Source organism: Drosophila takahashii, chromosome 3R (assembly GCF_030179915.1).
Source record: "Drosophila takahashii strain IR98-3 E-12201 chromosome 3R, DtakHiC1v2, whole genome shotgun sequence".
In the NCBI taxonomy this organism is placed as follows: Eukaryota; Metazoa; Arthropoda; class Insecta; order Diptera; family Drosophilidae; genus Drosophila; species Drosophila takahashii.
In genome coordinates this window covers 24,189,305-24,212,257 of record NC_091681.1, presented here as the reverse complement: position 1 = coordinate 24,212,257, position 22,953 = coordinate 24,189,305, and the positions used below count along the sequence as shown (strand labels likewise).

The following is a 22,953-nucleotide window of genomic DNA, read 5'->3' as shown; positions in this document are numbered from 1 at the left end:
TGTTTTGGTCAGAACATGATAGCCAACGGACAGGATTATGAGTTGCTCAGAAATTTGAATTTGTTAACCGACGATGTACCGCTAAAAACAGCTGACATGTTGCAAATAGTGCGTCAGGAGGCTAAAAAGAAGGTTGCAGAATCACACGCCGCAAATGCTAGGGTATATAACTTGCGCAGCCGAACCGTTCACCTGAAGATCGGAGACACCGTATTCGCACGCAGTTTCGCTCAAAGTAATGCGGGGAAAAAGTTTAATAGCAAACTCGCACCTGTTTTTATTAAAGCAACGGTAACAAAGAAGATCAGCCCAACATATTACGAGTTAGCAAATGAAGCAAATAAGTCCTTAGGCGTATACCATTTGAAAGACATTAGAACCTGAATCGTAGATAATATGGTGTTTACTGACCCTTGTTTTTCTTTCAGTTAACCCCTCGGCGAGTTCAATCTCTTGCTGAGTTAACTGTGGTGTGGGGGCCAGTCGAAAAACGAAATTATAAATTTGTTTTCAGAGGTAGAGAAAAGTCATTATTCATGTAAATTCGTAGATGCCCAAAAGCTAAGCGCAGGGTATAGCTGAAGAGCATCGAGCATCGTCTAGCTGAACCGCTCGCACAACTAGCGCACCGGCATAGCGCTCTCTCTATCGCGCGCACCGTAGAAAAACGTGTGAAGGCAGAAACGCAAACGGAATCTGGAACGATCCCGTTACGTGAAGTTTGGCAACGCCGCCGCGTACAGCCAGCTTCACGCGACGAAAGTCTCGTTCACTTCTTTTCAAACTCTGAATGAGTACAGACATACGACTATCGTAAATTCAAAACTAAGAACGGAAAAATATACACCACGTGTTCTAGTTTTCCTTTGAACTTGTGAAGTGATTTATTGAGAGAGGATCATTGTTGTTTTAAAGCCCCAACTACTGGTAAATATTAGCACCCAGCTTAACCGTATAGGCAGTGTAAATAGAAAAGTGTATTTTCGTAATAGGAAAAAGGAAGGAGATTTCGTCGAAGCCGCCCGGCTACATCAGCGCCAGCTCGGCGTGATCACGCCGTTTGTAATTTCATCGGCCAAGACGAGATTTTCTGAGAGATTTTGGAGCCAATTTGCCACGGCGGAGTTGCCACCTGCGGACACGTGTCTCGCGGAGCGCAGCTTTGGTCAGCGAAAGGCGCCCGTATTCTGGAAGGTGACCGAGGCTGCAGTTTGCCCACCAACTACGCAAATCTGTAGCTCGGCTCCTCACCAACCGCATGCCACGTGCGGCCTAAAATCATCTCAAAGATCAACCACCTGAATGACGACTTGAAGAAGTGCATAACCTCACCAGCACGCGCCACGCGCGGCATCCACCTATCCAGCTCTGGCGAAGCCATAGAGCGACAACGTGGAAGGTTATTGTACCAGGACTTAACACCACTCCAACCATTGATGATCACCTCACCAACCCGCGCCACGCGCGGCATGTAAGCACGCAGCTCTGGTTTGACCATCGAGCGATCTTCTGGAAGGTGATCGGATGAGGAAGTGAGCGACTACCGGATGTGACACCTGCTACGCGCCTACATCGCCCCACCAACACGCGCCACGCGCGGCAACGAAGCACCCAGCTCTGGCTAGCCCATAGAGCCGATATTTTGGAAGGCGAGTCGTAGCGCAGCAACTCGGCACTTCACCCGTACTGGCCACGTGCGGCTTGCCGATGGAATAAGCCTCGCAAAAGGCTGATGATTTAAAGGAAGGACAACCCAGAGGAACAGACCTGTTGTCTGACATGCGAAGACGCAGATCCCTTCGTGTGTAGTAAGCTGATCAGGAACCGCACAGGAGAAGCAGTAGTAGATCGAGGATGGGAATCACTCTCTGCGACGTTTGCTAGATTAGTGTTTGCCTATTTTAAAGTCAAGCTTCACGTTTTTGTAGAGTAAATTTGCGGTACTTGCTTACGTAGCGTACCTTTGTATTGATTCAGTAGAAATTCTCATTAGTCTTCTGACAATGACCACCCGTGTAAGCCACGCAATTAATCTCGTCAGAAATTAATATGTAAATTTGTCTAAAAGCACCCTAGCACAGCGTCTTCGATGGGCCCAACGAACCTGCATCGCCGGAGTTTTTGCGTAAGTGAGATCTTTAAACCACTATATTGATTTCCTGACTTTTACCGATATATTTGAATGGTATTATTATTGTGTGTGCATATTAGACGGAAGGTTATGAAGTCAGTGTAGCAATTATCTGTAATTCGGAATTGAGTTTGGTATTGAAAAGAGAGAATTGAAGTTGTATTGAAATTATGATTGAATTTAATGATCTTTTGTTAATTATGGTAAATATTTCAACTATGTTTGAATAGTTTTGTAAATCTAGGTTCGTGATTGAACACACAATGCTGGAGCTATATGAATTGAAAATGTAATGAACCAATAAACATTGAATAAGGGATAACCGTCAACAATATCTCACGCGTTATCATGGTAGGGAGGGTACAGAAAGGGGGCGAATAACATCAAGCCACCCTAACTTCCAGTATTTCGTGATCTGCGTTTGCCTACAATGTCCGTCCGTGTACCCATAGTCCGTGTACACCCATTCATTTTTGTTGAGCCTTGTAGATACCGTTTAGTGCACTTAAAACTTTTTCACGTAGTACAGCACGCGTTATGGAAAAGACGAGGAAGACCCACGACAATCCGACGAGCTTAGCACAGAGCAATGCTAGAAGTGCACGAAACCGAATCTTTCTATACACTAGGTTTCCCATAACTTAGTGAGCGTAGGTCTAGAACCAAGAGGCAACCCGAGGCTCCAGACCGTTGCTGCCGGCTACATCTTATATTAATTTTAGTAACAGCATCCGAGTGTGTATGCCAATCCTTCACTTTCGTGGTGCTGTCTACTACACATTTGGACAAGTTCGATGACCAGGACGAGATGACTGACTGACTGACCTAACACACAGTCCAAACAGGCAATGAAGTCACCTTGATACACTCGGAATTATTTTAGGCACAGTAAAATATTTAACAAAGAAAAATAAATATGAGAAAGCTAATTAATAAAAGTTAAAATATTTCAATTCACTATTGCTGGATATGAACATTTAAAGTCAATTGTCTAAAGATAATATTTACTCATATAAAAACTATACAATTATTTTTTTTATCTTAATTGTATTTCTTTTTTTATTGAATTAGTTTTCCTTCACTTACCGTTTTGTTGTTTATGTACCACATCAATTTGGCCATCGGACTGGACATCTCTGAACTGCAGTTGGCCACCAGATAGTCGTGATATTTGTAGGCATGCCGCACGCCCGATATATAGGGATCAAATTTGGGTAGCACTGAAATGTATTCAAAAGAAATTTAGCATTTAAATTATAAATGAAACAAAAATAATTTAGAAAGTATAAACATTTTTCCTAATGATTTTAATCCACCAGAAATTAAAGGTCATCCGTTTTCCATTTGCCACAAGAGGATAAAGTTTCATTTTATTTCTACGTTGGCCGTAGTACATTTTTGGTATCCAACTCTGCCGGCAAATGCATAATGCTATTCGGGCACCAAACTTATCCCAATTAGAGCGACCAAAGTCGGAATGAAATCCAAGCTTAGTTCCTGCAGAAATGCATGCTATGCGGCAAAGTATAGCCGGCTCTTAGACAATTACCGACACGCCAACACCAAATATTTATTTGAAGTGTTAATTAATCTTAACAAATAATTGCACAGGACAAAGTTTTTTGATGAAAACAAGCGTAATTTAGTTTATGGCGAAGGACCCCCTTTTCTTTCCGCTTCCTCTTCCCATTACCGCAAAGGCAACAACAAATCCCGCATCCAAATAAATGTTGTTGTGGGAAATTTGTGAAATATGCTAAGGACCTCCAAGGCCTCCTGAGACAATGGACGGCGGGAGTGGGTGGGGTGGGAAAATCAAGGGGGGTGTAGGAGGGTGGGAATCAGAAGTCAGGCAGTCAGCAGGACTGTAAACTTTTTAATTGACTTAATACAAACCACTTTGGTGGAAAGTTTCTGACCTGTTTCAAGTACAACTTACGGGTCGGAGGGACCGAGGACTGGGGGACGGGACTGACGGACAGAATCCGGAGTTGAAGTTGATGATTGCGGCCATGTTGTGCCTGGTGGCACGCCCCCTTTGCCCCATTTGCCGCCCCCAATTGTGTGACTTGCATTGCGGGCGAAACAAAAGCAGCAAAAATGAAAATTCAACGAAAACAAAGCAATCAACTAGGGTAAATAAACCAAAAATGGCAATGTAGTATACCCAAGTACTAGTAAACCACCAGAAACAAGATTGAAAAAATACACACACACCGGAGAAGAGGGAAAACCGCCCCTCTGAAAACCAAAAAATACAAAGGAAAGTCAGTTTTTGGGGTGCAAAAATTGTGTTGTTGGAATGCTAAACGAAGCTAAACGGGCCAAAAAAACAAGCTGAGGATTTCCAGTCTGGACAGGTGTAACAATTTTGGAGAGTGTGTTTACTTTAAAGGGCAATCTAACCTCGAATGATGAACCCCGCATTAAAATACCAAAAGAGACTTAAGGATTGACATTTAAAAATGAAAAAAAATCGTCGAGACTTAATATTTTAAAATGGATTAATTCAAAGGTTACTTGTATAGCCGAAATATTTTCCTTCAATTAAAGGTGTGCATTAAAAATTAAAAACTGAACTATATGATTTATAAAAGATTTTAAATTTCCATACTACATCATTGTATACTTGTTTAATTTATATATAATTTTTAATTTTTTTGTGCTACTAAATATTTATTTGAACGATATTTAATTTTAAATAACTTATTAGTTTTAAAAGAGTACTGCTAGTCGCATTTAAAACAATGACCTTTCTTTCAGTGGAAAACGTAAAAAAAAGCGTAAGCAGCTTGTACCTAAAAATGCGGCAAATCTCCGAAGTAATTAAGTGCGGCTCAGTTGCCGTTTTATGGTCAGTGTATGTGGACCGGGATGTCCTGCCGTATCCCGGCGTATCCTGGCATTTCCCGGCCCACTGGTGAGCTGTGCAAACTTGGCAAAGTTAATCAGTGTGATGACACACGGCACGCAGCTAAGCGACAAAATATTTGCCAGGCAAAAGTTTAAAGCAAACCTCAAACCGAACCCCCGGGCCTGATCCTGTTCTCCTGTGCGTCTCCCGTTTGTTTCCGTGGATCCCTGAATCCCTGTGTGTCCCTGGTCCTGTTTCCGTTTCTGGGCATCCTCAAAGCGTCCTGGGTGATGGCTGTTTGAAAATCGAGAGAGAGTGCTCTCGGGCCGATGTTGTTGTGACAAAGTTTTTAAGGTGGTTACGATGGCGATGGCACTTTAGTGACAAAATTCCCAAGTCGATTGTTGGTCTGTCAACAGCTTCGCCTTCATTGAAACAAAAAACAGGCGACACCAGCTAAAACTACGTGCATCCAATTCCCCCTTTAACCACACTTTTCCGAACACTTTCCCCGCTTTTCCCGCATTTCCCTGCTTTCCCCGCACACGGACACATTGTTCTGCCCAAAGAGGACTTTAAAGTTTGCCGCTATCTCGTTTGATGCCATGGCTGGTTGGCTTTATTTTGTTTTGGCTCTTGCCCCTCGTGGCATTGTATTTATTTTTTGCTGTTGTTGTTGCCCAGTTCATTCTCTGGGTTTATATGTATATAAATTAAAATGACGAAACCAACTGGCCACTGACGCTGGCATATGCCAAAGGCACTCATCGCTCGTGGGACAATGCAGCCACTGTGATTATATGGTCTGCTCTTCCTTTTATTATCTCGCAAAGGTTTTATTTGAATTGCGTATATTGTGGACCTAAACTGGAGTAGAAAAGAGCAGGGGATTCGGGAAAATAGTGGAAGAAAATATGAAGAGTTTCAGTCCAAAGTATTGCAATAAAAAACTTTAAAAAATATATAAATCAGGTAATTTTAAATACATTTTAAATAATATTTATAACAATATATTTTATAACAAACACTTAGCAATCCAAAATTCAAAAACTTATAATATCTCTACTTATTTGAAAGGTCAAATAAATAATCATTTCGAATCGATTGAGTTTATGCACTTGAGCTGCTGCACTTATTTCAATATCTCCCAATTCCCAATCAATCACCATAAATCACGAAACCATAAATAATTGCCAACTAATAATCGAGAATCTACAATTGTGGCAAAAGGCAAGGGAAACCCTATCATCAGGTGAGGGGGCGAATGGGGGAGCGAAAGGAAAACCCTCCACGTTTCCAGTAAGCTCGTCCTGCAGACTGGCACTTAATCTAGCCACTGGGATTTCCATGTACAACCACTTGAGCATGGCTTACTTTGTCTATTTAAGTACGCCGAATAGATAAAAGTCAAATTGACATGCAAATAGCGAGCACACAAACAGTCTGCCCTCTGCCGAACATCCAATTAAAGACGCAATACAAATACGAAAATGCGAATTCAAATTTGATTGTTACGCGTAAACAAATGCCTAAGTGCGCATTATGCAAATCAATATCTCTTAAAGTAACGTCAATAAATAAGACGCCCACAAAACCGAACCCAAAAGCAAACCCACTCAAAGCTCGTAGCTCGACGCCCCGGGCCATCCAGTTACCATCTATGTACGGAGTATTGCCGGCTACAAAAGGAGACAAATCGCTGAGCGGCGAAATTGCGACAAATAAATCATTTTGAGCCGCATAGAAACTAGAAACAAAAGACATAAGCAGGCCATTTCCATTTGGACCGAAATCAATTGATTTGAATTTCAAAGTAGAGCCAGCCCAGCGACCGAAAGTCTGACTGACTGCCGACTGCCTGCCAGCCTGACGGATCTTCCTCCTGGCCGCAATCAACCACACAGAAAAAGGGGGAAAAAGGGGCATTGTTACACCCAGAAAATATATCTAAAATTCTAAGTTTCATATGCAACAAAAAAAGCTGGAATATCTTAAACTCTTAGATTCATGTACAACAAAAAAAATTAAATCTTTGCAATGTTGAGTACCTGTTTAGATATAAGTAAAAAAAAAGGCACCACTATTAACAACTATAAATGGAACTCAGTTAAAATATTTTAAAAATTATTTGTATACTTTTTAGACAAGTTAAAATTACAAAAACTGGGAATCGACTAATTTTATTTCTATTCTACACTTTCTGCAAAGCGAAGAACCACTTTTTATTAAAAAAAACTTAATTTAATCTGAAGAAGATTTGAAAAAAGTATTTGAAAATGTGAAATTCTTTCAGTGTAGTCGAGAGTGTTGGGTGCTGGGCGGAATCATCGTCATGTACGCTGCCAATCAAAGCGAAATCAAAATGGTGGGCGATGCGTTGCCAGCGGCTTTCGGTGGTGCGGTGGTTCGGCGGTGCGGCGTTGACGTTAACAAACCCAACTACAAGTGCCGCAAACGAGTTGGTCCTGCTATTTGGTATATTTGTTGTATTTTGTGCCATTTCTCTAGCCGTGTAGCTATTGTTGTTGTGTAGGCCCAGCACGTGACAACGGCAAACGACCGCGCATTGTAGATTATAAATTGATTCGTACAAAACTCACAATTGAGTTGAATTTGTTCACTAGAGCGGCAGGTGGCGCAGCGGGGCGTTCGGTTGGGGTGTTCACTGTACAGGCAGGCTGAACGTTTTGGGCTGATGGGAGATGGTCGGGATTTATTAACAATCATTACTCATACAAATGGCTGACGCGTGTCACAATTTTCCAGCGTTTATGCGACGCCCTTCTGAACTGCCTACTGGCCTAGGTTCGCGACCCCGCGACCCTGCGACCCCGCGGCCATGCGACCCTACATCCTCCTGCCCCGTACATTGCCCCACCCCCATATATCCGTATCCTGTAATCCGTGATTCCCTCCGCAATCCGCCCGGAAAACACTCCGCCGGTGTGGCATTGATAAATGGAAAGGAGTTGCCGCCTGAACTCCCGACACCGAATTCTGGTGGCCGTGCAAGGACCATTTATAATTTTATTAAGTGTTTGCAAAATTGCACATAATTTGTTGTCTTTCTGTTGCAAAACATAAATCAAAGACAGCTACAAAAATTACACAGTTTAGAGAAAGGGCTATTGGACAATGGAGGTTGTTTGTGTGTGCGATTTAAAGCAGATATTTAGGTTGGTTGTGTTATATTAAAGGGATAACGGATATTATAAAATATTAAATATTATAAAAGGCTTTACTTTAATTTGATATTACTAATTTAATAAATTGGTTTTTTTATTGGATCCTGGCCTAAAAAACATATATTTTCAAAGGGCATTCCACAGTCTGAAAATTCATAATTTGTTTTGGTAAAATTTGGTTTATTTTTGAGTCTAAATTGAGAAAAAGGTTAAATCTTTTTTTTTTTTAGATTCTTTGAGTAAGAACCAGTATCTGCTTGTTTAGTTTTTATTGGGGTCTTGTAGTGTCTTTGCCCACTGTGTGAGGCCAGGGGCACTGGCAGGGGATCATTTGTGGACCTACCTCCGACTGTCATATTGGCCGTCTGATCGATCAGCTTGAACTCGGGCGCATCGCCGGACACCTCGCACCTGTATTGCCCCGAAGAGTGGGCGCTGAGCTTCTCCAGCTCCACGTTGCAGATGAATTGATTGCAATGCGGCGAACCGTCGGCGATGGTGACACCTTTAACGGGAAACCAATTTGTTGTCGGCGGCGTTAGTGGCGAGTATCTGCAAAGAAAGAGATGGCAACACAGCGTTAGAAAGAGAGGGAGAGAACGGAAGTCTGCTGCTTGAGTTCGAGTGCTGCGCAAAACCGAAACCATGAAATATTGATGAGCGAATCATGCTAAAAAAGAAATATTTTTTGGTTTCCATTTCAGTTTCAGCTGCATCTGCAGCTCTCCTCGAATTGTATCTACTTTTTGGCCGGGCTGTCGATTTTATTATGAATAATATGCATTTCCACTCAGCCCGGCATTCTCTTCAAAGCTAAAATAAAATTCAAATTCGAATGCGAATTCAAATACCATTCATATACATATGCATGTAGGGAATGTTGCATTTGATTACAGCAATTAGCGTGGCGATTGGGGAAAATCGTTTTGAATCGCTTCGAATCGGAAATGTGCTGAGAGATGAGAAATAATCTGAAGGGAATTTAATACATCGGCATTTTAATATTGAGCTTAGGGCAATCAGTATTCCATAAGATTCTTTAGTAAAACTTAGACAACAATGATGGTTGGATTCAAATTTAAATAACATGACATGACATAGATTTAATTCACTAGAAAATGATTAACAATATTTAAGTTATATTATTTATTTTTTATTACCTATCTAAAAGTTTCACAGGAGATTTTAAGCGATTATATATTCTTCAAGAGCTATTATCAAATTTGAACTAGTTTATTTTATTTGCGCAGTATATGAACAAGTGGTCCGTGCAATATTAATTATAAAAACCGCAATTAAAACCTTTTTTTTGTACGGTTTCTTACTGAGGGCTTTGTTAGGATTGTTAGGTCGATTTGTTGTTCGTAAACACTTAATTTAACAAATAGAAAGGCACGGCCGAACAAATTCAGAATTACACTCGAAATGCGTGTATCTTTTGTGGCGTTTTTTGTTACAGATGGAAGCAACCGCAGTGTCAAATGCACATGAATAATTGAAGCCGAGTGCAGACCGCACAATCAAAACGTTCACACAAAAGCGTAATTGATAAAAGCCAACTGCCTACGGCAGTAAATTACTGGGAAGGCATCCCCAGAATCCGCCCCCATCTGCCACAACTGTCCTGAACTGCCACGCCCCTCGCGAATATGTCAAAAACAATAATTTGGAACTGGGCATGCCAATCGAATGTGGTCGCCAAAACGCTTCGAATTTACATGGAGTCTTTTTGCCGGGGGGCGTGGTTGGGAAAGTGCACTAAGCTATAAAGAAATAAATCTAAATTCTAGCAATAAATATACTTTGAATTAGTAAATATCTAAAGAATTGATTAAGCTTAAATAAAGTTGAAAATTTATTACGGGAGCAATGTTATTAAAAACTTTAATTTATTTATTTTTTTATTTAATTGACATTGCTTTTTAAAAAAATAAATAATAATAGTTAATTTAAGCAAGGACTGGTTCCTCACAAATCCTCCAACCTGTAGACATTTATTTTGTAAAAATACAAATAAACATTTAAGTTTTTTCGAGAACAGATTATGAGTTGTATAAATGCAAGTGTTTTTGCCCATGTGGGCGTGTCCGACCATTTGGCAAAGCCCATAAACCGTAAATGGTTCTGATATTTGGCATAAATAATATTTTTTCGCTGCCTGACATCACCATATTTGTAGCGGGCTTTAAAAATCAATAACCAAAACATTAAAAAAGAATTGTAATGCCCCAAACACACACCTTTGTTAAAAATTTCACGCTCGATTAAGTCCCGGATGGAGAGCATGGATAGCATGGATCTGGGCTACGGTCGCCGGTTCTTCACGTTCTGGGATATATGGTATATATGGGATATATGCGGCAATGTGCAACAATTAAGCCAGTTAAATAAAAAGCCCTCTTCGCACATATTTGGACCCGATATGGCAGCGTCACCTGGCCGCAATTGCAGGCGGGCCATAAAAATCCATTTCAATTAAGCATTTAAATTAGTTGCGACACTTTCAAGCGACCCAGCCCACTTCCATTATTTTGTTTTTATTTTTTTTTTTTGGGAACGGGGACTTTACTTTGTTGCGGACAGTGTTGCAGTTTCATGACGTTTTCAATTTGCGCCATAAAATCTGCATGAATGCGCCGGCACATTTCGCAACTCCCAATCTGCGGGGCTCCCTGGCGACATTTTATTATTTCAAACTGAATGCCGAAAAATATTTTTATGGTCGGGGTTTCGGGGGTTCGGAGTTCGACGTTCCGTGTTCGGGGCGGATAGACCAATTTTATTTGCTCTACGGCCACAGCCGGTTGGTTGGCTCACCTGAAAAACTCGAGGCCATCCTTGTACCATTTGACGGAGTTCAGGGTCCGATTGCCCATCGCGTAGCTGCAGAAGAGCTTCGCCTTCTGGGCCACGTCGATAATGCGCGGAACGGAGAGGTTGGACAGGTGCAATCCCTCCGCGGGCACGGGCGCCATTCCTGCAACGACAATACAACCAGTGCAACTCAGTGTTATTAAGAGAAAATCAGGTATAATAAATATAGTAACATTATCTTATAGTTCAGCTATAAGCTTGTCTAATAATTAAATACTTTTTGTATTTACACATAGTGACTATATAATTGTTTTTATGAAATACTTTTTTAGTACTTGAAAAATCGTATAACAATTTTTTTTAATATAAATACGTTTTATTACTAATATATTTAAATTATATTTGTATACTTTATTAGGGTAGATCTTTAATTTTTCAACTTAATTTTGTATCTTTATTTATTTTAACCAAAAATGTAAAAGGCTGAAATATTTGTAGTATATTTTTTTAGAATTATATTACATTGGTCATAAATCAAATAAAAGCCATGGCTATAGTTCCGCTTTTTAGCCATCACTGAATGCAACCAAAACGGGAAGCGATTCCATTGGTATTATTCGGTAAGCTGTTGATAAGTGCGAACCTGCCACGCGGGCGGATGAATGGGGGATTCGATTCGGGGAAGGGCAGGTTGGCCAGCACATGAAGAACTTAAAATAATAGATTTTGTTTCGCTATCCGCAGGGATTTTATTGTTTGAAAAGTGATTTTGTTTTTTTGATTTTAACTTACTTGAATGCGGAGGTGTGAGAGTTGTATAAAATGTGAAAATGTTGAAATTAAATGTTGGGATATAAATATTCAGTATTTAAAAGAAGTTTAAAGTCAAAGCTTTTAGAAACGAAATTATAATCCCATTTTTTCCCATCTTTTAAGCATTTTTTAAAAATCGTTACCAAAGTTTTTCCAGAGCACTTCTTACAGTGTACCAAAAAAAAACCCTTTTCCGAAAGCGGAGGTGACAAAAGGGTCGGCGTCGTTAATGCCTTGACTTTGGAGGCTGACCCATAGCTCGACCTTTACGCCTTCACACTTTGTGCGGTCGTACTTTGCACATTTTTATACATCTACCTTTTATTTTTATTCCGCGTCGCCACATCCATTATTGCATTTAAGCCGGGCCCCGCAAATGCAGGCCATGAATCAAATGCCCGACCCGCCGGCCGACGTGGGTATTAATTAAGTTTATATTACTTGGCCTGATAATAAAAATTATACTAACGGACCAGCGACGAGTGGGCGGTGCTTTTGGCCCCTTTCGCGCGATGTTTGTGGCATGTGAACTATGAACTTTGGCTGACCGACAAAATAATTAGCCCGGACTACGGTCATCTCTTCTCGTACATAAAGTACGACTATATCTCTCCTCTTTTTTCACACGCAGCCAGCGGAAGCAACAGTTTTTCGTTTGTTTATGTGCCGGAGCTTTTCCGGCGGCCAGGGACGAGTTTTAATGGCCCCTGGGACAACGGCTTGAACGTCGGCTAATTACAACAAATAACAGACAAACAGAAATTAACTTATGTGCTACATAAATTAGCGATGTAATATGACTTTTTCTGGCGACCCCCGCCGGATGCCGTGAATTTATTGCCACGACAACTACGGATGATATTCGTCCCCAAGGAGACGAAGCGATGACTAATCTGCGTGACACAGTTTGCATTCCTAACAATAATAGAATTAAAGCATTGCGAAACGCATTATTCCATTGACATTAAAATATACAAATTAGATAAAGTTTCATAGAAATATTTGTTTGGTTTAGTTTATTTTAACACAACGAGAAATTCCGAGTCCTTGATGTAGTTAAAATATAAAATAATTGCGGTCGACCAAGGCCAAGGATAAAAAATTTTATATATTAATTCTTAAATATAATATAATAATATAAACCTTGAATTCTGTAGGTTATATTATTTAGCCGCTGGGGATTTGACTTTCGCTATTTTAAATATTTGCATACTTTTGTTTATCAGTTAGTTTTTTTTTGCCATCTCGTTAAATGGTGTTATTCCTTGGATGCTCGTTGGCCATTTGTAATCATGTTTTGTTTGCATGGCAAATTAAGGCCAGATGACATGTGCGATTATGTTGGGTCGGGATATTTTTTTTCGCTTTTTAATATGGTTGTGCTGATTCAACGGTGGATAACATTTAAACGATTTTATTGTTTATGTCGGTATGTCGGATAAACCGACTAGTTTAAACTGTCGGGCGCTTAGTGCAATTTGCCACTCGGCACAATCTTGTCGACAAATTGCTTTATGTGCGCAACCCAAACACATTACTCATAATGACAGGCAAAAAATTCGATTAGCCTGGAAAGCAATTAACATGCAAGCCGCACAGACATCCTATAAATGGGGAGTATTAACCCTAGCTAGAGCGTGTTTTAAGATGGTTATGATAAGGAATATCTAACTAAAAGTTTCTGGTAAATTAATAAGTTAGACTTTATCAACTACAATATTAATTTAAAGGGACAGCAAAACCCTTTAGTTAATTAACAGAAAGTTTTTTTTAGAAATATTTCAAAGATACCATTTATTTTTCTTTTTAAAAATATTAATTTTATTTTTGAGGCAGGATATTCAATAAGACGTTTTATGATATTTTCCTTCTTTTTCCGTTACCCCATAAATATACCACATAGGCAAACATAGGGTTAAATGGGATATGTCTGTGAAAATGACTAGGGCTATTCGTGGTCAACTTGCCAGCCACATGAATGCTCCACACTTCGTCTCCGTTCCCGCGATTGCCGAAAATCTGGTCTAAGCCTCTTTTGGCCAACTTTGCTTTGGTCGATGATGCTCCAGTTGCCCTTGACTGATTGTCGGTCAGTTAATATCACTCAAGCATGCCGTGGCGACGAAGCCCCGATGACAGACAGACAGCTGAGCATGTGAGCCCGGCGATGAGTTGGTCAAAAACCCAGTCTTTGGCTCAGAACTCAGAACCCTCTGCCCTCCGCTTTCGGCTCACATGCGATGAGATAATGAATGCGTTGACGTTCAAGGATTTAATGTGCCGAAACAATGATGAATTAGTGACGAGACAGAAATTTCTCGAGCGCAAAATAATGAGCATTAGGCAGTTGGCTTGCCGTATCCTCGAATCCTCGTCTTTTCGTCTCCTCGAGGACATTCATGATGGCCGACCGTTGCAAACATTTGGGCTGGGCCATTGTGCGGACAATTTGCTTTGAATTTACTTGATTGCCGGACGGAATTTGGCGCCATTTGTGCTCGGCGTGTATTCCTTTTTTTTTTAGCAGCGCATTAAATTCACAAAAAAAGAAAAACATTTCAAATTTAAAGAGAAGCTCGAGACTATTTTCCAATTTAAATTTTTAATGGCCATTACTGGCCAGGCAAAGTGAAAGATCGTCTCGTCTCGTGTTGGGTGAATTTATCTTTGTCATCGCCCGTTGACATTGACATGTGGTACGGTCTTTTTTTTGATGATACATTAATTCCGTTAGTGTTCAGTAAAAAAGCTGTTTTGGATCAGCCGGAAACTTACTAATATTACTAACCATTTTCATTGAACAAAATAACTTATCGAACATTTTCCAAAATCATTATTAATACAGATTAAATACTCATTTTCTAATGCCTAACTTCCCTGGGTCTCAACAGTTTCAGTCTCTCAAAAAGTTTCTTGTTTGATTAGCATTTGCCTAAAAGCATTTCCTCTCCCCAATTCTCATTTAGTTTCCGACAGTTGCTTCTGGTTTTCGTAATTTTAAAGAAAACGAGAAGTGAGAGCTCAGTTACATGATTCGTTACGCCCCGAATGGAATGCATGCCTCGAAATTTTCTTGTTAGTTTTATGCTGGGCGAAACATCCAGGATCCAGGATCCAGGACCATTTTGTGCTTGTCAATGCCCTCCGCCTGCGCTTCTCGAAGTCTGTCCCACTTTTCCGTGTCCTATTTCCATCTGCTCCCCATTTCCATCATAATTTTTTGCTCAACATGTTATTGCTGCTGGTGGAGTTCCGCACATTTCATCTTGGTTACATTTACTTTCCCTTTCCTTGTCGCTTTTTTTTTCTTCTGTTCGTCTGAAACCATATATTCTCCCTGTATTTTAGTTAACATTTTTAGAGGCTTTCGGAGTGGGCAAACAACAAAAGATTCATCATCTTTTTTTTTCGCTTTGCGAATAGTTGGCTGGTGGGTCTTAAAGCAGGGGCTTTAACGTGGTGTATCGGATGGTAAAGTGTTTTATTTTGTTATTTTCGCCTCCCTTGCAGCAGTGAGTGTATGCTAGTTCCTGACAGTTTTATACACTTGGGGATTGGTGGGGTTTAGTTTTCGGGTGGTTGGTCGAGCATGATACGCCTTGATGGATTACCTGGGGCCTGTTTTCTGGCATGCCTTCGATTCCGGAAGGTTATCTCCTACTTCTCCGCTGATTAAAGCCAGTCGAGAATGAACTGAACTGTTATAGAATTATGCATAAATTGCGAATAAATATGTAATCAGATGAGCAACTTTCTGCAGCTGCTCAGCAGCTAAAAAAAACTGCATACTTGCAACTATAAGATGCAGCGAGTCGACACTTGATTGCAGCAGCAGAAGGAAACTAGTCGGGCTATATAAGAGGGTCGGAAAAAGTTGAACGGAAAGGGGATCTACCGACCCAGCCGGCAAGTAGGTAATAGTTTCAGGTAAAAGCCTGTAAACGAGAAAAACTGGCACAAACGAGCTGAAAGTTGAATGCAGACGAAGATGACGATGATGATGGTATGGAGAAGCTGAAAAAACGACACTTTTTGTTCACCGAATCGGTAATTTCCTTTGCAAAATTATTAATATCGAACATATTAGATCACATAAAAAGCAAAAAATAAATAAACATATTATCCAAAAAGTAAACTTACCAATAAATTATTTTATATTTTATTCCAATTTATTTAATTATTTAAAAGAAAAAAGATTGTATAGTTAATATTTTATAAATAGGATATTATAGTGGACCATATTTTAATCATAAAACGAGTAAATTTTTAAAATCTTTTGATGATTCAAATAGACAGCGTATCAAGTGACTCGGGAGAGCTGAAACTTAGGGCAACTCCACAAGGATGGCCAGAGATCCTTGGCAGCTGTGGCAAATGCAGCTCTAGTCGTTGGATATAAAGCCATTCAGTTGGAAACTGTTTGCCGGTGCCAAGTTGGCCGAGGAGGGCTCAAGGAGCAGGCACTCCTCGTCCTGGTACTCGTCCATTTCCATTCCCACTTCCTCTTTTATTTATTACATGGCGTATACGCAATGCAAATATTCCGCAATGCATTGTTTATGCTCCTGTTTCGCTTATACTTTTCCCCCCAAAGTCCAGTTTTTTTGTATTTTTCCAGCCGCTATTTTCGCTGTCTGACAAATTCGGTTTCTGCTTAAATTTATTTCCGTTCTGTGCAATTTTTGTGATTGTTTGTTCTGCCTTTTGCATTTTGCAACTTTTTTAATCATTTTTATAAATTTAGCGCTGCAGTAACCTTTTTCAATCCGCAATCTGCCGCTGCCATTCTTGGCGTTCCTTTTGCTTTTAATTAAAACGAACTCTCAATACAATATGCTCGGCTCTGGGAGAGCGACGCTTGCCTTTTTGTTTGCTCTTAATTTTCCTCCATTTCTTTCTATATTTTTAAAAAATTTTTTCCCCGACTTTTCGCTTGTTTTTTCGGCACCGCTTTTGCTACCAGTAGATTTCCCACGTCCCATAGTTTTGCTTGTTTCTACGGTCTCCACAGACGCTGGGGTTTATTTATTGTGTGTGTATATGTGCCTGTTTGTTCGCTCGCTTCGGACAACAAAAAGTTGCAAAACTAAAATTAGTAAACTGGGCGGAGCCGAGAGTTCCGAGTGTGATGCGGTGGCCTATAAATGGGGAAATGGATCCGACGAAAAAAGTGTGCCAATTGAAGAAGTTATGGGCGAAAGCTGAAGAACGGCCAAGCAGACTGGCATATTTCAATCTTCACATTTTTTCCATGTGCTAATTGCTGTTCACGTCCAGCCAAACAAAAAAGCAAAAGTTACCTAAGTTAAAAAAAAAAAGAAAAACATTGAAACTCTTGACATACTTTTTAATAGCCCATTGTCGAAAAATATATGATTTCATTTAGTTTCAATTTGTGTTTCTATGCCGTATTTTTTTAAAGTTGAAAATGCTAAACTGTTGGTCAAAAGATCATTAACGGCTGGCAAAACGACAGGAAGGAGAAGCAAAATAAAAGCAGAGAAGAGGACACTTCACCTGCCACGAAGGAGTAGCGGCCAACTTACACGAAAAACTGCAACAAACACTCGGGGAAACTTTTCTCATTTAACGTCGACTCAAACTGAAAAGCTACTCAAAATCTATTTGAGTTGCCGGCGCTCACAGCGAGTTTTTGCAATGGAATAAAAACCATTGGACACTTTCACAAAACTAATAACAAAATATTAAGTTTACACAAATTTAAAAAAAAAGAAAAATAAAATAAAAAAAAAATATGGAGAGGGAAAAACTTTGCACACTCGCCTGCAATTGACAGCCATTAAAGTTGTCCGCCTTGCGGGCCAATATCAATTTTAATGTTCATTTTCAATTGCAGCGTTTAGGGCTAAAACTTTGTGCTGGCATAAATATTTTTCAGAACTTTTTTTTCCATTTTTTTGCAAGCCATAAATGTCGAATCGAAACATTGGCCTGCCGCTGCATACGTTGCAAAGGAATGTCATGAAGGAGGAGGATTCTGTATCCTTAAGATACTTTCACATCAGCGCAAATGTCGTCGCATAATGTTTAAGAAAATATATATTTTTCCCATTCGATGCAATGTCGCTGCGTTGTTTTTTCCACATCGTCTGCTTATTTTGCCAAAGTCAAATATTAGCTGAAAAGTTGAGAAAGTTTTCTCAAGCAATTTTGCGCTTACATTTTACGGAGGAGCAGCAGAGGCAGCAGCAGCAGAGGCATCCCGGCAACTTCACGCTGGCTCCTGGTCTATCTGTCAGGCATTTCCCTCGGTTTTCCTCTTGGTTTTTCCTGGCTTTCCACTGGGCTTCTCCGCTCCCCGGCCCCGCCCAACAGATCTTTATCCCGAGCAGCTGCCTCGGCATCCTTCTTGCGTTTCATTTTCCCCCAAAGTGCATTAAAAAATATTGTTGCTGCATGGTCGGATACGAACAGCGCGTATCATTTTTGATAAAATTCATGGTAATTGTTTCAACTGTGAATTTATCGAAGTTTTTCATGTTACGCACAAAACTTTGCCAAAGCCAACCACTGAGACAGAGATCCCGGGATCCAGAGTGAGGAGCAGGCATTGCTTTTTATGGTTCAGCGGGGAGAGATGGAGATGGAAAGATGGAGAGATGGAGGTCTTCGGGCGGATTGAATGGAGAATGGATGCTCTCGACATCGACACGGCATTGCTGTCAGTTAGCTGCCTCAGTTTGACTCCTCCATCCACCGACCGAGTGTCTGCTTCAATAGTGTGTGGTTGTCGGGCACGAGTGGAGAGGAAATTAACTCTTTAAATTTAACTTCACTTCAGAGGCAGAAAGAGCAGTGAATAAATGGTATTAAGAAATATTTTAAAAATAATTTAATTAATTTAATAAATAATAATTACAGTTAAAAATTCATTCAGAACAAATCTTATTGATTTTTAAAATTTATTTATAGTATTAAATTTAAAAAAAAAGCTTAAAACCTTGAAGTTCATAAAGACTTACAAAATTGTATGTTATCACGATAATTTTTCTTATTTTTTTTTGATTACTGGATGGCTTAAATTCTCCCTTTGAGAACTCGAAATCCAAGTGTCGCTCTTGCAACATTCAGAAACATTTGTTTATTTTTTGGTCAGACACCAGCTCATGTGCCAGCAAGTTGCATATCTCTTCTGCAGATCGACTCCCCGGTGCCAGTTTACTTTGATCAGAGTTTATCAGAGGGAAAGACCCTTCGGCCACATCAAAAAGAATAGTAAAGTTTGAAGTTTTAATTTGGAAACCCGAAGCCCGAAACCCCCAGCAAACTGTTTCAATGCACAGGGCCACAACATTTACATTAACTTCTGACCTTATCACAACAAAGCCAATAGAATCAATTTGGGCATCCAAAGACAACAACTGGGTAATGCTGATGGCAAAGGGGCAATAGAGGGAAATGAGACTGAGAATGAAAATGGGAATGTAAATGAAAACAGTAGCAGGAAAACGGAGTTTGTCGCACTGGCAGGGCATACAAACAATTGTGTGTATCATTGGCAATAAAACAAACACCAAAGGTTCAAGTTTTTCAACCGAACTTGTGTACTTTTGCATACAGATGCGTACTTATGGGGCTCAGTGTGGTCACCACACGTATTCTCTTGACTCAGGGGGACAGCAAAAGCTTTTACAAAAATAAAAAAAAAAACTTAAACAAAAGTGCTGGACAAGAAATCGAAGAATATTTAATGTGACAGTACACTAGGGCAAAAGGCATATAAAATATAGAAATGACACTTAAACAGCTTTTGAACATTTATAAAGTTTTAAAAGTAAAAGGGTTTCACAATTAAAACTAAAATGTTTTCTTCAACGATTATTCACAGGTAAGTTTGTTCTTTTTCTTTTGTTACTTTGAAACCCTTAGAACAGTCTGTTATTCATGGCTGCAAATAGTTTAGCACGCATGAAGTCATCTGCAATTGCCACCTTATTGAATTAGCAATGGGGGATAAATAAAGCGAACGACTTTATCATTGTCCCACACCCTCCGAAGCATATTTCATGGTAAATTATTACAAATGTACGTGGCTCGGTGGCACATAGGGAAAATGATAATACAATAACAGGATTGGGGCAAACTAAAGTAAAATTTAAACATATTTTCCCTCTCAGCTGGGAGTTCTGTTGGGGGTGGAGAACTAGGAGACTGGTGATGGTGTACAAGGAAGGCTACGTGGCTTTCTTGATTCAAAGTTATGACTGCTCAAGACGCGGCCGGCGGCTCTAAAATTTATTGTTCGCTACTATGAAAAACTGCTGCGAACGTGGCCCAGGCACTTGGCTGTGCAACTACACGAGATTATGATTAATTGTTCGGCACCCTCTCTACAAACCGAACACGATTCAGCCCCCTCCACTTGAGGGTACAGTGAAATATCAAAGGGTTAAACCCCTATTTAGACTCAACATTAAAAAGTGCAGAGCGTTAGTCTTGAATTAGTGATATTTAAGTAAAGTCTCCATAGATTTTTGGAAAGTATTATTTTATTAACTATTAAAATTATTTCAAACCATAATAATTATCGTTGTATTCTTACGTTTAAATATAATCAAGTTTGATTTTAAAATAAGCAGTGTAGATATTCTCTTTTCATCTACATTTTAGAGATATTTTTTCAATCCCAGAAGAGAAAATCACTACAAATAAAAAGCATATAATAATATTCACCATTTATAATAATTATTCAGCTATACTTTTCACAAGGTTTCACTGTACTTGGTGTGGGCGTGGCACGTGTGACACAAGCGCGGTCGATGACACAAAAAGCATGCAACTCGGGCGCAAGGCAGCTGCTTTGGCTCAGAACATAAATATAGAGCCCAGTGACAAAGCCAAGGCATTAAAAATTAATTTACCCCCAGCCAGGACTAGCTTACAGGAAAATAAAGAATATAGATAGCGAGATGGCTGGCGCTAATATTTTACGCTCATTTTTGCGTAATTTAAAAACATCAAATATCCAATTAAACTTGCCACAAGCATTCATCCTCAATTTATAATAATTACAAACTAATTAACTCTGATCCCTCGCCCGGGCAACGCTGGCTGCTGCCATCAACCGCAAGCAATGCCGAAAATGCGAAAATAATTATTAACAAAAATTAAGTCAAATTATAGCGGAACCCAAAAATCCGAAATCCAGCTCCTCGCCATGGCAATCCGGCTGAGAAATGAGACGTGGAAAAAATGTTTAACTTTCCCAACAGAATTAAAGCGCACCACAAAGCCAAACTTATCCCCCGGGCAGAAAATGACTTTCGGCGGACCGAGGAAATCTGTTCGCAACTACGGCTCATTATAGACGTTGTCCTGTTTGTTTACTTTAAAGCGGAGAATGAGCCAAAAAATGTTGCCAGAATTTGCAAAGTCACGGAAAATCTGCGCTGTGTTTTCTATGACTTGCACTAGGAAAAAACTATAATCTTTGGAGGGAATAAATATTTATTAAAATACAAAAAAAAATTAAATTAAATATTTTAAATTAATATGTTTACTATTTAAATATATTTTTTAAATGTATTTTATATAAAAAAATATGAAATTTAGTTTAAAACGGTTTATTATAAAATTACAAACTTAAAATGATTGTAAATTATTTAATAATAAATAATGATGATATAATGACTTAAAATTAGAATTAAATTTTTAAATAGGAAAAAGAAATAGGTTTTTTATTCTGAGGCTTTAAGGTTAAAAAGCATTTTAGTACACATTTCTCTGAGTGATGTCCTTTTGTCCAGGGCCAAATGCACGTGGGCGCAAAACTTCATCGGCCACAATGGCACAGACAGGATGAAAAGTGCGGAAGGACGATGGGGAGCCTGAGCATGTGCGTAACGTTAATGGAATTAGAAAAGTTTTTAAGCAAAGCTGAATATATGAGTGTGATTTTGATAAAAAGTCCCTCACTATGCCGGCAGCATCGAGGTGCGTATGTAGTACGCTGGCGAAGCGCAAAAATTGCGTAATGAAAAAGTTTGCGCTTTTCTCCCCCATTTTTCGAATAGCTCCCTCTGCAATACCACTTATACCCATACCTTCGAAATTTCCTCAGCACGCATATGGATGGGCCGAGTATTTTTCTGACATTTTTCCGACTTGCGGCGAAAATGGTGAAAAAGTTTTTGCCAAACGCAAATCACTGTCAACGGCAGTCGTAGCTTTGGCAAATAACCAAAACTCACGGCTATTGGCATGCCGAGTTTGAGAGCGTCTCCAAATAACAATGCATTATGCCCAAGGCCAGTGTGTGCCTGTAGAAAAAAAGTTACCACACGTGCGATCTTTGAGAGATTAAATGAATTTAATTATTTTGCATTCGGCAGGTAGCTACAGAACAGCACAATTGATTCAAATTGATAAACCGCTTAGCAGAAACTTGAAATTGCTTTCTCGCCCACTTGTGTTATGAACTTCGTGATAATTTGTTATGTAACTTGTTGTTTACCTTTTTTTTTGGCCCTTTCATTTGTTAAATCTATCTTAAGTAACTCAAACGTTTGGTTTTTGAATAAAAACTGGAAAGAAGCTTCTACTAGTACTTTTATCTAAATTTAATGTAAACGATTAAATAAATTAGTTTATCTTTTGCGACATTTTGACTATTCATTTTTATTTTTTTCTTTAGAAGCTTTCTCTCTTTAACCATCTTCAATCTTCAATAGCAGACAAATATATGATCAATTTAATTCAATTTACTTCGAGACAATACCCAAAATCAATTACATGCCACATTAAAGTATATTTAACTACTTGTTAAGATAATTCCACCGAGCGTTGAAACAATAATTCCATTTATATGCTGCTATCAAACTGAAGTAAATAAAATTAACGACTTTTTAAATTAAACCATTTGATTTTACTGCCAAAGTTTGAACATATTTTATGGCCACTAATGCAAATCGAAATGATGCAAATGAAACTTGAGCGGCATTTAAAGCTTTTTCCTTTGGCATTTTCTTTATATTGGACTTGTGTATGTGTGTTTTTCAGTTAGTTTCCGACAGCTGTAACAGGATCCCAATGCCGGAGATGAAATGAGAAGAGATGCGAAAAGTTTTCCAAAGTGTTGGTGTTGCTGCACACATATCAAAGTGCGATATAAAAAAAATCAAATTTATATTTATGGG

The 22,953-nt window shown here is 39.3% G+C and overlaps 1 protein-coding gene across 3 annotated transcripts in view; it reads right to left on the bottom strand.

The window, feature by feature from the left end:
- beat-Vc (beaten path Vc) overlaps positions 1–22,953 on the bottom strand; it is a 44,693-nt gene that overhangs the window by 8,954 nt on the left and 12,786 nt on the right. Inside the window, exons 1-4 of one of the 3 annotated variants that reach the window (XM_070216888.1) lie at positions 12,116–12,648; positions 10,988–11,147; positions 8,514–8,722; positions 3,218–3,351 (exon numbers count right to left, since the gene is read on the bottom strand). In XM_070216888.1, coding sequence (XP_070072989.1) covers positions 3,218–3,351; positions 8,514–8,722; positions 10,988–11,147; positions 12,116–12,143 — 531 coding nt within the window. In that variant the 5' untranslated portion in view covers positions 12,144–12,648. Of the gene's footprint in view, positions 1–3,217; positions 3,352–8,513; positions 8,723–8,913; positions 8,978–10,987; positions 11,148–12,115; positions 12,649–22,953 lie in introns of those variants that run through there. The other 2 variants (XM_017157889.3, XM_070216889.1) reach the window with 2 other exon arrangements.